The sequence below is a fragment of the Capra hircus genome, chromosome 7, assembly GCF_001704415.2.
Source record: "Capra hircus breed San Clemente chromosome 7, ASM170441v1, whole genome shotgun sequence".
Classification (NCBI taxonomy): domain Eukaryota; kingdom Metazoa; phylum Chordata; class Mammalia; order Artiodactyla; family Bovidae; genus Capra; species Capra hircus.
The window spans coordinates 90,487,722-90,501,633 of record NC_030814.1 but is presented as its reverse complement, the minus strand read 5'-3'; the positions used below and the strand labels follow the sequence as shown (position 1 = coordinate 90,501,633).

Here is a 13,912-nt window from a genome sequence, read left to right as displayed (position 1 = left end):
CCATTACTACCAGAACTGAGGTGTCTTTACAACTGATCTTTGCCACTGTTGCTTCTCTTGCCTGATGAGCAGTCTTTCATCTCTGCTTTCTTTTGTTTCCTGAGTGAAAGTGTTAGTCACTCAGTCATGTTCAACTCTTTGCTCTTTGCCTCCCTGTGGACTGTAACCCACTATATTCCTCTGTCCATGAGATTCTCCAGTCAAGAATACTGGGGTGGGTAGCCTTTCCCTTCTTTAGGGGATCTTCTGGACCCAGGGATCAAACCCAGGTCTCTCCCTTTTCGGGCGGATTCTTTACTGTCTGAGCCACCAGGAAAGCCCTTTGTTTCTTTAAGCTCATTAATTATAGAGACCTTTTCTCGGATGCACACCATGGCCAGGCTTAGATCCAGAAATGACTAAGACCAGAAGTGGCCTCTCTCATGTCAAGAAAGCAGAGCCTGGTTCTGTTTCTTCAGCCCCCCTACCCTATCTGCTTCTGTCGGCTCCCTCAGGCTGGGGGGATGCATCACTGGGGCTATTTCCAGCCCTGGGCTGAGCTTTCTCACTGTTCCCTGAATCTGGCCGATGGCTTCCATCTTTCGGGGGAGGGTTGACAGCTGGCCCTATAGAGAAGTTCTCCAAAGGTCAGGAAGCCTCCTGGCACTACCAAAGGCCAGCAGAGAAGGGTCAGGAGGGGCTGGAGCTGGGGGAAGACAGGGGAGGGGTGGGGGTCTTGGGGTCCCCTTGAGGGGAGATGATTTCAAGGCCACCGCAGGACAAGGACTTGGCACAGGGGGATCCAGCGATGTCCTGTGGTTGCCCGCCCCATCCATGTACCTTCCTGCCTACCTGTTGGGCAGGGAGCTGAGGCAATGTGGACCCTCCAGGGTGGTGGGGTGGGCAGGGTTCAGACCCTGGAGTGGACCAGGTGGGGCGTGGACAGAACTGCGGGTTGTGGCTGGGCTGCTCACCTGGAGGATCCTGGGTGAGTGACTTCTTTTTCTCCTTTCTTTTTTATGCCATGTGGCTTGTGGGATCTTAGCTCACCAGCCAGGGATTGAACTTGGGGCCACAGCGATGAGAGTGCAGAGTCCTAACCACTGGACCGCCAAGGAATTCCCAGTGGCCTGTGTTTCAATCCCCTCCTTGTCACTCATTGGAGAGAGCAAGGGCCCCACTGTGGGGTCAAAGGTGGCTAGACACAGGACGTCTGACACAGGCAGAGGAATGGACGGCTCCCTATTAATCATGTGGACTCACAGCTCTGGGAAGAAGGATGCTGCAGGCCCCTGGGGTACTTGGGGCGCACTCGGGCAGGGTGAACCCTGGGCTGTGTGGGGCAGGCTTTAGTGATGAGAGGACTAGGTGGGAGGGTGTTGCTGACTTGCTTGAATAATTCTGAGGGCTGGCGGGGCAGTGACAGCAGGAGCCCATCCGGTCTCTTGGTCCCTTGAGAAAGCTGGCGTTGGGCCAGTGGACCTCATCTGGGGTGGCTGGGGCCCTCCCGGTTTTCCTAGCACATGAGATTGGGCCTTTTTTTGGCCACACAGCATGTGGGGTCTTAGTTTCCTGACCAGGGATGGAACCCTCACTCTCTCTGCATAGAAGCGTGGAGTCTTAACCCCTGGACCACCAGGGAAGTCCCAGATTGGGCCTTAACTGAGGCCGCCCACCAGTATCTGCGTTAACCACGCGCTATTTGCTAAATGAGTCAGCTGGGCCTAGGTTCACGTGGCCCCTGACCTGGCTCTTGGCAGGCAGGGCACCTCTGTGTGCGTCAGCTTTGTCCTTAGAGACAGTGGTGCCCAGAGTGGGGGCAAGGGATGGAGGAAGGGGTGTGTCGGGGCCCAGCACATCCTGGGCACCCCATCACTAAGCTGGTGGGGTTAGATTGGGAGGCTTGGCCCAGGTGTCACCAGCCCATGCTTGACCTCTCAGGAGGCAGAGGGCTGTCTGTCTGTGCCACCTGCCCTGGCCCAGTGGCCACACACCCACAGCTGCTGTGCTCCTGACCATACTCGGGCAAGAGGCGGCGGCCACTATTAATAACCGAAACGCCTGCCCAGGGCACAGGGTGGCCTATAAAGCCAGCCCCGCCAGCATCAGGAGGCTCCTTCAGCCCCCGAGACCTTTAGCCCCCCCGTTGTACAGAGAGAAAAAGAAAAGTAAGTACTGAAACCATCCCCCTGTCCCTCTGCCCAGCCCCACTCGGTGGCCGGAAAAGTGAGACACAGAACCACGGTGAAAGACATACCCCACGCACAGGACGCGCAAACACAGCCTCGCCTGGGGCACTCCACCGGCGGGCTGGGAGAGGGTGCCAGGAGGGGTAGGGGAGGAGTGGGGGCTGGGCCTTCTCCTGCTGGACTCTCCTTGTCCTGCGGGGACAGAGCGGGGCCCCTCCCTGGCCAGTTGACCCCAGGATGCCTGCGTCCTGCAGTTATGGCTGAGGTGCTGTCTCCCCTCAGGGAGCCCAGGGCTTCCCCCCACCCACCCGCACCCCTAACTCCCCAGTGTCCACCTCACCCCCTGCGTGTGTGTGTTAGTCGTTCAGTCGTGTCTGACTCTTTGCAGCCCCATGGACTGTAGCCCGCCAGGCCCCTCTGTCCATGGGATTCTCCAGGCAAGAATATTGGAATAGATAGCCATTCCCTTCTCCAGGGGATCTTCCCAACCCAGGAATCGAACCTGGTCTCCTGCGTTGCAGGCAGATTCTTTATTATTCGAGCCACTAGGGAAGCTGGTGGCTGAACCCCACCCCCTGGGGTTTTGTATTTTTGAGGGTCCCCAGACAAGGAGGACTTACAGGTGGGCCCTGTTTGTATGATGGCAGATTGCCTCTGCACCCTCCGCCGCTCCCTCCTCTCCCTGGCTTTTCGAAGGCCGAGAGAAGCTTAAACTGGACAGGGTGGCCATGAAGGCATGTCTTGGAGGGAGCCCCAGGCTCCCCCCAGAGTGCTCTGGGTGGACTTGGGGGGTGCTCCTGGGCGACCGTGGAGGGCCTGTGGCTGCCTGTCTCTCCCAGTCAGCCTGCTCCTCTCTTAGGCACTGGCTGTCCCCCCATCCCAGGGTGTGTCTCAAGGACTCCCCCTCAGCGTCCTGGCAGACAGGATGCCTGAGGTGGGGGCCACCTTCAGAGGCAACCGCTCTGACCCTGTGGGGACTCAGGTGGGGCGGGCAGAGTTACTGCTGATTAAGAGGGCCGGCTGAGTGCTACTTGATGTGAGTGGCAAGTGCTTGGGGTGGGGGCGTCCTGAAATAGAACAAGGAAGGTAGGGGGCAGGGAGCGGGCTCTGCAGCCTCGCCCCCCACCTCCTGGGCCTCTGCTGCTGTCTTCCTCCTCCCAGGGCTGTTAGGACATTCAGGAAGGGTCCCCCCAGCAGAGCTCTGGTGGGGTGACCGGCCAGAGGCTTGCCTGGGGACGCTCTGCATGGAAGGTCACCCGCCCATCTATATGTCTGCAGTGGGCTGGGGTGGGATAGGGTATCCCCAGAGGGACTTCCTAGTCAGGGTGGCCTCAGAGGAGCCAGATTCCAGTGAGGGGCCCCCTGGAATCTCTCCCATCCCCCTCAACCCCCAGCAATCCTGAGGATGCACCTTGTCCCCCGTTGGAGATGAGCTGCCTGGCGCCTGGGGCCCTGTAGGGATCCAAGAAGTGGGGTGGCGGGCAGGCCAGGCCAAGTTCCTGGGGGTGGGGGTGACTTGGCCCAGGAAGGTGTCAGCCACCGGATGAGGGGCACGTGGGTGTGAGTGCGTCACGTGGGCGTGTGTCAGGGTCTGTCCCATCCTGGGTGCTTAGCCTGGTCTACACAGCAGAATCCCACTCGGGGCGCCCCAAGTCGGGGAGTAGGGTTTTGAGCCAGTTCTCTGCCTTTAGTCCAGCTTGTCTCCCCTCGGCTCTGCTGACATTCAGGCCAGTTGGGTCTTGGTTGTGGGGCGTCCTGGGCGCTGGGGGACGTGGAGTGGCCTCCCTGGCCCCACACCCTTGATGCCAGGGGCCTCCAGTGTAACAACCGCACATCCCTAGTGTCGTGTCACATTGCCCAGTGTGCCCTGGGCAGGGGGCAGCATCGCCCCCGGTTGAGAAGCCCCAACCTGAGGCTGCTGGCTTTGGGCATTCCAGGAAGGTGGGGTGCTTATCACTGGGTGCCCCAGGGGTGATTTCAGGGGACACGGGAGCAGGCCTTCTTAGTGTTTTTAGTGATGTGTTTCATTCTAACGCATGTCAGGACATGCAGACTTCCCCATCCACAGCAAGGTCATAAAGTTTCCTCTTCAAGTGAATTTAGTTAAAACCAATAAAGTAAGCGAGATTCGTAAAGAGAACTAATACATACCGTAGTACTGGTAGGGGAGTCTGCTCCAGCCCCCTGATGCGGGCAGGAGGAGAATGAATGGCCACAGAAGGGACCTTGGAGGGAGGCAGTGGGGGCACCGGGAACTGGGAGGGGCTCCTCCGGGCCTGGGGCTGGGGGCCTGGTGGTGATGGCTCCTGCAGGACTGTGAGTGCAGCCATGTCCCAGGCCCGTCTGCCTGGCCTGGAACCCTGTCTCCTGGGGCCAAGGGACTCCACCCCTGGGAGCCTCAGTTTCCTCATCTGGAAAACAAGAATAGGTTATTCTGGTTGCCAGAGCACAGGAGAGCTCTCCCAGACTCCCCAAGCACCAGACAGGTGTCCCACAGGTGGGTGTACCCACACTATGGCTGGCCAGGCTAGGGGCGGGCCTCAGGCTCGTCATCATGGAGGGTGGAAAGACCTGCCACAGACCCGGCAGCAGTGGGCTTCCCAAGCCCAGGGGGCATGTTACCTGCCCAGGGGCTCTCTCCAGGATGGGCTGAGGCAGCTGGGTTCCAGGGCTGCCCACTCATGCTCCAGGCTGCCTTGTCTTGGGGCCTCCCATCCTAGGGCCTGGGGACACTGCCTGGCACTGACCCACTTGGTGGACACTGGAGGGGCATGTTGGGTTAGTCTTGGGGTTCTGTCTGGGGAAGGCACAAGTTAGCCTGGCCTGGAGCCTTCCTGTGATGGGGCTGATCCGCTGGGCCCGTCAGATGGTTGTAGAAGAATTGAGAGATTCTTCCAGGGGTTCAGGTGGGAGGGCCATCTGGGGCAAGTGTGAGTGGCCTGGCATGCTTCCCTGGCTGGAGAAAGCCCTGGGTGGGCATTTCCAGACTGGAGTTCAAATCTGAACTCTGCTGATCGACCATGGGCAGGTCCCTTCCCTCTCTGAGTCCTAGGGAAGTGGGTCATAGGATAACCCATCCTCTCCAGGTGACTGGCCCCCATCAGGGGGCAAACTCTCAGTTTGCCTGGACCCGGGCTTTCCCAGCGTGGGGAACCCTCAGTGCTGAAACATGGAAAGTTCTGTGCACGCTGGGTGGAGATGGTCCCCCGCTCCGCCTCTACTGTTTTCATAATGACCAGTGACTGGGCAGGGCTCAGGCTGCCCCGGAGCCTCCTCTCCCGTTTCCCGGTCCCATCCTGGGCTATTTTGGGCCTGGTGACCGGTGGATCAGCGTCGCTATGCTCCGTGCCTGTGGCAAAGGGCAGGACTTGGCAGGCCTGCTGAAACTCCCTGCTGGCCCTGCCCCAGGTCCCTCCTGCCCTCCAGGACACAGTGACCGCTCCCGGTGGCCCTCTACCCCAGCCCTCACATCACTGCAGTGTGTGTAGCCGCTGCAGGAGGTAACTGATTCCAGCTATGCAGACTTGAGGGTCTGCTACAGCCACTCAGCTGGGCCACGTGGCGTGAAAGAAGCCATAGCTGACACACACGTGAATAGGCATGACTGAAGGCCAGTAAAGCTTTATTTATAGGTGCTGAAATTTGAATACCTGCAATATATGTGTCACGAAATTTAATTTTTCTCTTAAATTTTTTTTCCCACAACCATTTAAAACTGTGAAGCCATTTTCAGCTTGAAGGATGTGCAAAAACCTACAGTGGGCTGGATTGGACCCAGGGGCCATCCTTTGCTGACCCAAGTACTACAGACCCAGTAACTCTAACCCATTACACTGAGCACCTGATTTATTAGCAGGACAGTTATGTGCTGTTAGCGAGTTACGAGTATTAATGCATTTAAAAAATCTTATTCAATTGCTAAGTCGTGTCCGACTCTGCAACTCCATGGACTGCAGCATGCCAGGCTTCCCTTCTCCCAGAAGGGAATCCTTCACCATCTCCAGAGTTTGCTCAAACTCATGTCCATTGAGTCAATGATGCCATTTTTAAAAATAGTATTTTTATTCTATTTTTCTTTTTGGTCATGCCAAGCCCCGTGACATGTGGGTTCCCCAACTAGGGATTAAACCCACTTCACCTACACTGGAAGTGTGGAGTCCCAACCACTGGACCATCAGGGAAGTCCGGCATTAATGCATTTTTTTAATTAAAGTCACAAATGTCGAAAATTCCACTGAATAAAAGTCACATTGGGAAATTCCCTGATGGTCCATTTGGTAGGACTAGGTACTCTAACTGCAAGGAACCCAAGTTCAATCCTTAGCTGGGAAACTAACATCTCATAAGCAGTGTTGATGTAGCCAAAAAAAAAAAAAGTTACTTTGGGTGATTTTTTTTTCTTATCAAAACCTGGTGAATTAAAAAAAAAATACTTATGACATGCAGGATCTTAGTTCCCCGACCAGGAATTGAACCCACACCCTCAGCAGTGGAAGCACAGAGTCTTCACCACTGGAAGTCCCTAGAAGACTTTGTTTTTTAATTTGTATTTATGTATATATTTGGCTGTGTTGGGTCTTAGTTGCAGCACGTGGGTTTTATTTCCCTGACCAGGGATCAAACCCAGGCCCCCTGCATTGGGCGCTCTGAGTCTCAGTCACTGGACCCCCAGGGAAGTCCCCCAACTTCTCCTTGTATGGACACCAGTCATCCTGGATTAAGACCCACCTTCACGACCCAGTCACATTCTGCGGTCCTAAGGGTCAGGGCTTCAACATATGAATGTGAGGGTATACAATTCAGCCCATAATAGTGTCGTTTGTTCTTTGGTTTTGTTGATTTGAAGCAAGCAGACACTTAACAGGTTCAACAAATGTCCCAAGACTTGGTGTCCTGAGCCACGAGGTACACAGTTGGTTGATGGCCAGGCAGGGACGGACACCCAGGCCCTCCCGACCTTCGACCTGTGGGCTCCTTCACCTTTGCTCCACTGCCCCTAGAAAGACTAAAAATATGGTGGCAAATCATCTCGGTTCTGAGAGATTTCTGGGGAAACAGGGCTTTCTGTGTTAAAACTAGGAAAGTCCCCAGTACGTGGGGATGGCTGGTCACCTTCCTAGTGGCTGCACTGGGCCTGAGCTGAAGCCCCTGCCCCTGCTGGGCTGCCTTCCATCTGCTCAGCACTCTCTTCTTTGTGTCTTGCTCTGTGCTGAGTCATGAGGCTGCAGGGGCAAAAGGCAGTGGTGAGCGTTATGCCAGGTGATTTCTGTTAGCAGGAAGACTGTTGAGAAGGGGCAGGATCCGAGCAGGAGGCTTCCACCTGGGATACAGAAAGCGAGCAATTTCCCAGGAGCCTGGGACCCCAAATGTGGGGCGGGGCAGGACTTACAGGACTGACCCACTGTGAACCAACCCTTTCTGTGGATCTCCACAGGCCTGTCTGTGAAATGGGTGTACACGATAAACTGAACCACCAGCCTTCTAGGGCTGGCTCAGGGACACGGAGAGTGTGCTTATGAGCCTCCTGGATCATGAGAAGTAGTATCAGCTCCGATCATGGGGGAAGTGCCAGGGTGCAGTGAGGGTGGGGCTCAGCCAAGAGCCAGGGGCACCCTCAGGCCGGGCTGACTTCCCAGACCCTGCTCTGGGCCGCGCCGCGCCACGTGCTGAAAGCTGGCAGGAAATTTCCCTTTTGAGGAAATAGGCCCAAAGACCCTCAAGCAGCCACCCAGGGCCACGCTGCCTTGGGTCCACCAGGTGGAGACTGCCACTGCCTGGAGCTCTCAGCGTCACCCGTGGAGGTTACCAGTACACTGAGGAGAAGGGCCGGGAGGGGCCCTCTTGGCACCTCAAACACAACAGGCTGGACCCCAACAACTAAAAAACAGGATCAGGTTTAATAAGTAAGCCGCTGTTGAGGTTATGGATGATGCATCGTGGGCCCCAAGCTGCTGGGCTATGAGCGGGGCGTCCACTCTCATCTGTACAAGACTTCTCCGACGGGAATGGTCACGCAGTGCCCGGCTGCAGTGCCACCCGCTGGCCGCGCTGTGGCCGGAGCTGTGTGTGGGTCCCTGCAGTGGGGGCTGGGTCCCTCCTCTTGGGCCTTGCTAGGAGCGGTTCAGGAGTGAGTTCTGAATGTCTTCCAGGACCTGGTGGAAAAGCTCCTCGCGGGACTTCATGCCGTCCAGGTACACTGCAGTCGGAAAGGCCGTAGTCAGGGGCCCAGGGGGCTCAGCCAAGGGAGGGCCGGATCCCTGGGGCTGCTGCCAACCGGCTCACAGCAGGGCTGGCAGACTGCTGGGTCAGGAGGAAGCGGACCCACAGAGTTAGGCAGCTGGGACAGGCCAGCATCTGGGCCCCAAAGCAAGAGACTGCTGGCAAGACTTGAGGAAGGCCTTCTAGGTTTCCCACCAAGTCCTGGAGGGGAGGGGCCAGCCTCATCTCACTCAGGGACTTACCCACTTCCACACCGTTGGCCTCCATCTCCCGCTTATACTTCTGGTACATAGGCCACACGTGGCCGTCGAAGAGGCCAGGAGGATCAGGGACCGCGTAGCTTCGCCTACTGGGGAGGGAGATGGGCAAGGATGAGCAACATGCAGGTCACCTGAGGGTGGTGCCAGTGCAGAGCCTGGGGTGCGGGAACTAGGTCAGGAGCGGGGACCCCACGGAGTCAGGGGCCCTGTGCTGGGGCCTGGGTGCCCCAACTTCCAGCATTTTTCCCAGTGGGCCTGGGAGATGCCCACGGCAGGGCAGTGGTGGGTCATGCTATCCGGACCCCAGGCTGTGGGCCTCTGGAACCCAGCACCGGCCACCCAAGTGCCTGCTGCCGAGCAGTCTGCAGCTTCAGGGTGGCCGTGTGTCTGGCAGGCATTACCCATTTCCTGGTCGCCCCTGGGGATGCAGACAGAGCCCCCCAAGCTCACCTTCTCCTCCACTTGCACTCTTCATAGGGGACGGTCAGGAAGTACCTTCGGCTGTACAAGTCCACCAGGGGCCTGGCAGGGGTGGAGGACATGGTCAGCGCCCGTGGGCCAAAGCACACAACCCCAGAGCCTCCAGGCGTGCTCCTGGGTGACAAGGGTGGGGTGGGGAGAGGGGTCTGGGCTGATTAAGTTAGGGATGAGTGAGGGGACCAGCAGTGGCCAGTCTCCTGCTATGCCCACTGCGCCCCCCTACTCTGAGGCTGGAGTCATCCCTCTCTCCCAATTCGGGGGCCCAGAGAGGTACAGTGTCTTGCCCAGGGTCACCCAGCAAGGTTGGGGATCCCATCAAGCCTGCTGTCTGAGGAAGCTGAGGTCCTAGACAGAAGACTCAGTTCCCCCAAGAGGCCTGTCCCCCGCTTCCTGCTGCCCCAATCCCAAGCCTCCCACACCCCCAGGCCTTGGTGTCCTGTCTGTCGAAATAGAGACTTGGTGACCTGGGACGGCCCGCATTGCCCGGGGCCTAGATCTGGAGATACTCACTTGTAGCTATAGAGCAGGAAGCCTTCCAGAATGAGGATGTGGGTGTCTGAGGCATCCAGTCGGACACTGACCCCGTGGGCGCGGGCAAACTTCCGGGGGCTGCTCACCCAGGCCTGCACGGTGCTCAGCATGGCCTCCATGTCCAGGGACTCCAGCACTAGGGGGCGGGAGACAGGGCATTAGTGGGGTGGGGGCCGGGGGGTACTGTGGGCAGGGGCGCAGGGTTGCCGCCGTCCATTCTTACCGTCCCACTGTTTGAAGCCGTCCTCCCCAACTGCTATTTGGTCTTGGGGCTGAAACAGAGGAGCCCAAGCCGCGGGCTCAGTGCCCGCCTTCCCACCTCACCCCACCCTGGGGGAACAGCACCCGGAGAGCCCCCGGTGAGGGTCTGGGGGCACCGGCTTGCCCCGTTCCCCTGCAGCTGAGAGTCACAGGCTCTGAGGTCCCAGGCAAGGCACTCAGAACCCCCTCCCCAGCTTCATGACTACTGGGACCAGGAGTGGGGACCAGTTACATCCATAGTGAAGTTGCCCCTCACCCTCCACAAAGCAGCGAGGGTGGGCTCAGAGCCCACTTTGCAGACGGGACAGGGGAGGAGCAGAGGATAAAGGGCACCGCCCAGGTGACACATCCTCTCCAGGACCTGCACCTCCCCTGTCTGCGCCCTGAGAACCTGCCAGGCACATAGCAGGTGCTCAGTAATTGAAAACGCCGGCCCCAGGGCACCCCCGAGGGGTCTGCCTGCCCTGAGGCTCCTTCGCGGGGCCACCTCCCTCCCCTGCCCCTGGCCAGGGCAGCCACCTTGAAGAAGTCATCCTGGTGGATCACGCAGCAGTTGGGCAGCGCCTTGAGGAGGTTGTTGGTCAGGGTAGTCTTGCCGCCGTTGGTCATGCTGTAGGCAGAGCATACTTGTGAGGCTGCCTGGGTCCCTTCTGTGGGCCTGTCTGGGTCTGAGGGGCCCCCAGGATCAGACTGAAACCTGAAACACAAGGCTGTAGTGCTAAAAGGGTATTTCTATTCATCTGAAGTCAGGGGATGAGATGGCTGGATGGCATCACTGACTCAACGAACATGGGTTTGAGCAAACTCCGGGAGACAGTGAAGGACAAGGAAGGCTGGCATGCTGCAGTCCATGGGGTCAAAAAGAATCGGACACGACTGAGTGACTGGACAACAGCAACAGCAACAGAAAGTCAGGGGAGGGGTTCTGAGTGGCCAACCTGGGCCGCCCGGCATCCTGCTGCCCACTGCCCGCGTGGGCCAGGCATAGGCCTGCCCTCGCCGGTGGGAAGAAACAGAAAAGAGCAGAGAAGGTGGGAACAAGCTGACAAGTTAACACGCAGTCTCAGCTGGGGTCAGGGAAGCACTGCTTTCCGTGTTCGGACTCATTCAGTGTGACCGCAAACCCAGGAGGTGGGGCAGGGAGCTGGTCTTACAGACCAGGAAACTGAGGCCCACGTGTGACCTAGCCTCTGCAGGGCTTTTTAAAAAAGCCAGACTATTAAAGCAAGTGCTAAATGGAAAACTGCAAACCTGGGAAGAGGCAGTCACCTTAGGACAAAGGGTGGGAATTCCCTGGTGGTTAAGACTCCGTGCTTTCTCTGCTGAGGGTCTTAGTTCGATCCCTGGGTGAAGAGCTAAGATCCCACAAGCCATGTGGTGTAGCAAAAATATATATATAAAATCCTCAAAAAACAATGGGCAAAGCAGGGAGATCTGCTCAATCTCATCTGCCCGGGATATCTCTGGTTTTAGTGCCCAAAGTCCCCAATCCTGGGGATCCTTCAGTCCCAGGAAAAGCAGGACGATGGTCACCCTAAGGACTCTAGACTGGGGCCGTCGAAGGACACAGAAGGGTGACTGTCAGGCCTTCCTGGACGTGAGTGTCCCTTTGACCTGGCTGTCCCTGTCCCAGGAATCAGGAGTGGAAAGCTGAGTGTGGAAGGAGGGAGTTGCCGCTTTCAAAAGAGCTGGTGGGAAAGGAGACCTCCATGCCTGAAGGGGAGCAGGTTAGCACATGCCTGACGTTAATCTGAGTTGTTGCTGACAGGCACACGGTGCCCTTAGGGCTGGCTACAGAAATGGGGGCCCTTGTCTCATTCTGTTAAGAATTTCAAGAGGGTAATGGAGCACTAAACCAAACGCAGGGTGGACCCAGGGCGACCGCCCAGGTTGGAGCTTCAGGCCAGCCCGGCTTCTGCTAAATGCTTCCCAGGCGTAGTCCTAAAAGTCCACAACCCCCAGGAAAGCAAGGTTCCTGCCTGAGGTCAGCAGAAGGAGCTTCTAAAGGCGGGTGCCACACAGCGGAGTGCCACTCTGAGGACCCCACCCCACCTGCCCAGGAGCCTCCTGGGGTTGGTGTCTCCCCATCCCCACCCTCCAGCCCTTCAGAAGAACTGCCTAAACTTTATAACTTTAGTCTTCTATCCCCAGGGAGTCTAGTCTACTCTGGGTGCCGGGTGGGGAAGGGACTTCCAGTGGGGAATTTCCAAACAGAGGGCAGAACCCCACTCCCAGCACTCCGACCTTGGGCATCGGGTCCCTGCGACACCAGGCTCCAGGCAGCCCTCCATTCATTCCCCTGGCCTCCTGCCCAGGCCGCCGCCTCGGCCCGCACAGGGGCGCGCCCGGCCTGCCTCTCCCTCCTCCGCGCGCTCCCGGGCCGCTCACCCTCCGATGCCCACGATGTACTTCATCTCGGCGCGGAGGGGCGGCGGGGACCGCGGTTGGCAAGATGACTCCTGACTCCCGGGTGCCCGGCTGGGCCCGACCCCGCAGTGCGTCCCGGCTTCATTGAGAAAACCCCGCGCCTTTATAGGCTGGGGCAGCACGGAGGCTGCCCAGAGTGGGGCGGCCCACCGCCTGTGGGGAGCGCGGCTGCGCGCTGAAGTGGGCGGGCGGGGTGGGGGTGGCGCGCGGCACCTGTTCCCACTGGATGGAAATAGCTCCACGCTGCCTTTTGCCTAAATTAGTCACGGGTCGGCCAGGCAGGGGCGGCGGGTGGATGTCACCCCGCTCCCTCTCCCCTCCTCCTACTCCTTCCCTCCTCCCCCTCCTGGCCAGGCTGCCCAGGGGACAGATAACCGGCCACACACCTTCCTTCCCTAAAAATATCCAGGCCGGTGTGTCCCCTCGCCTGACCCTGACATTAAGGCCGGCTCTGGTGGCTGAAGAAAGGAGCTCACACCTCCCCCCTGGGCCCGGTCTCCAGCCACAGCAGCCGGCCAGCCCCGGGGGCTCCACACAGCAGGGGACTTCCGTTTCTAAGGGGGTTGCTGCCAAGATGGGCTTAAGGTCCAGAGCGGTGAATCCCAAGATAGCTTTGTTCAGGTGACCCTGGCCACCGGAAAATCTCAGCGTGACACCAGGGCCCGTTCTTTGGGCGCCCACGTGAGGCCTGACGTCATTGGGTTTAGCCTCTGGCCTCTCAGCAGCTGGGTGGGCTAGGGTTGGGGAGGCATGGCTCTGTGGATCCGCCCACAGAACACCACACCTTGCTGACCAGCTGGGACCACATCCCAGACCCTGTCTCCCCACCAGAGGAGATCTTTTGCTTTCAGGACCCCCTTTCTCACTCTTGAGAACGACTGAGGATCCCAGGGAGCTTTGGTTTAAATGGATTACTGTTGGGTCTTCCTTGTGGTCCAGTAGTTAAAACTCTGTCCTTCCAGTGAAGGGGGCGTGAGTTTGATCCCTAGTCGGGGAGCTAGGATCTCGAAAGCTGCTCAAGGGATGGCCTTAGTAAAAAAATAAATAAATGGAATATTGTCATGGATAATATTTACCACATTATAACTTAAAACTGAGAAAGATTAAAGCCTTTTCAACTTTTAAAATGATAAAACTACATGGTCACATGAATGTAATATACATATATATTTATAATTTTATTGATTTTTGGCTGTGCTGGGTCTTTGTTGCTTTGCTTGGACTTTCTCTAGTTGCCGTGAGCAGCGGGGGCTACTCTTGGTTATGCTGCACAGCCTTCTTATTGCGGTGGCTTCTCTTGTTTCAGAGCATCTGTAGCTGCAGCATGTGGGTTCAGTAGTTGTGGCCTTTGGGCTCTGGAGTGCCTGGACTTCAGTAGTTGTGGTACACAGGCTTAGTTGCTCCAAAAAATGTGTAGTCTTCCCAGACCAGGGATGAACCTGTGTCCTTTGCACTGGCAGGTGGATTCTTATCCACTGCATCACCAGGGAAGTCCACAAATATGATATTTTTTAATGAAAAATAATAGTTTTTAAAAAATTCAGGGAGGGGGCTAGATAAAATTGA

At 57.5% G+C, this 13,912-nt stretch overlaps 1 protein-coding gene across 2 annotated transcripts; it reads right to left on the bottom strand.

Annotated features, from left to right (window-relative positions):
* NMRK2 (nicotinamide riboside kinase 2) lies at positions 8,047-12,490 on the bottom strand. 2 transcript variants are annotated; one of them, XM_018050849.1, is made up of 7 exons: positions 12,308-12,490; positions 10,439-10,529; positions 9,882-9,930; positions 9,638-9,794; positions 9,098-9,169; positions 8,630-8,733; positions 8,047-8,364 (listed from the first exon to the last, which is right to left on the bottom strand). In XM_018050849.1, the coding sequence occupies exons 1-7, from the start codon at positions 12,331-12,333 to the stop codon at positions 8,279-8,281; spliced, it is 585 nt and encodes a 194-aa protein (XP_017906338.1). In that variant the 5' UTR covers positions 12,334-12,490; the 3' UTR covers positions 8,047-8,278. The 2 variants fall into 2 exon arrangements, with proteins under 2 accessions (XP_017906338.1, XP_017906337.1); XM_018050848.1 differs by having other exon boundaries at positions 8,630-8,736; positions 12,308-12,488.

What these genes read in the sequence shown, in the direction of transcription:
- NMRK2 (XM_018050848.1), bottom strand. Translation starts at nt 12,333, where the DNA reads ATGAAGTACATCGTGGGCATCGGAGG. An exon ending in TTCCTGCTCTATAGCTACAA is followed by an intron (nt 9,170 to 9,637) that starts GTGAGTATCTCC and finishes CACCCCTGCCAG; the next exon opens with GCCCCTGGTGGACTTGTACA. An exon ending in GGCCAACGGTGTGGAAGTGG is followed by an intron (nt 8,365 to 8,629) that starts GTAAGTCCCTGA and finishes TTCCGACTGCAG; the next exon opens with TGTACCTGGACGGCATGAAG.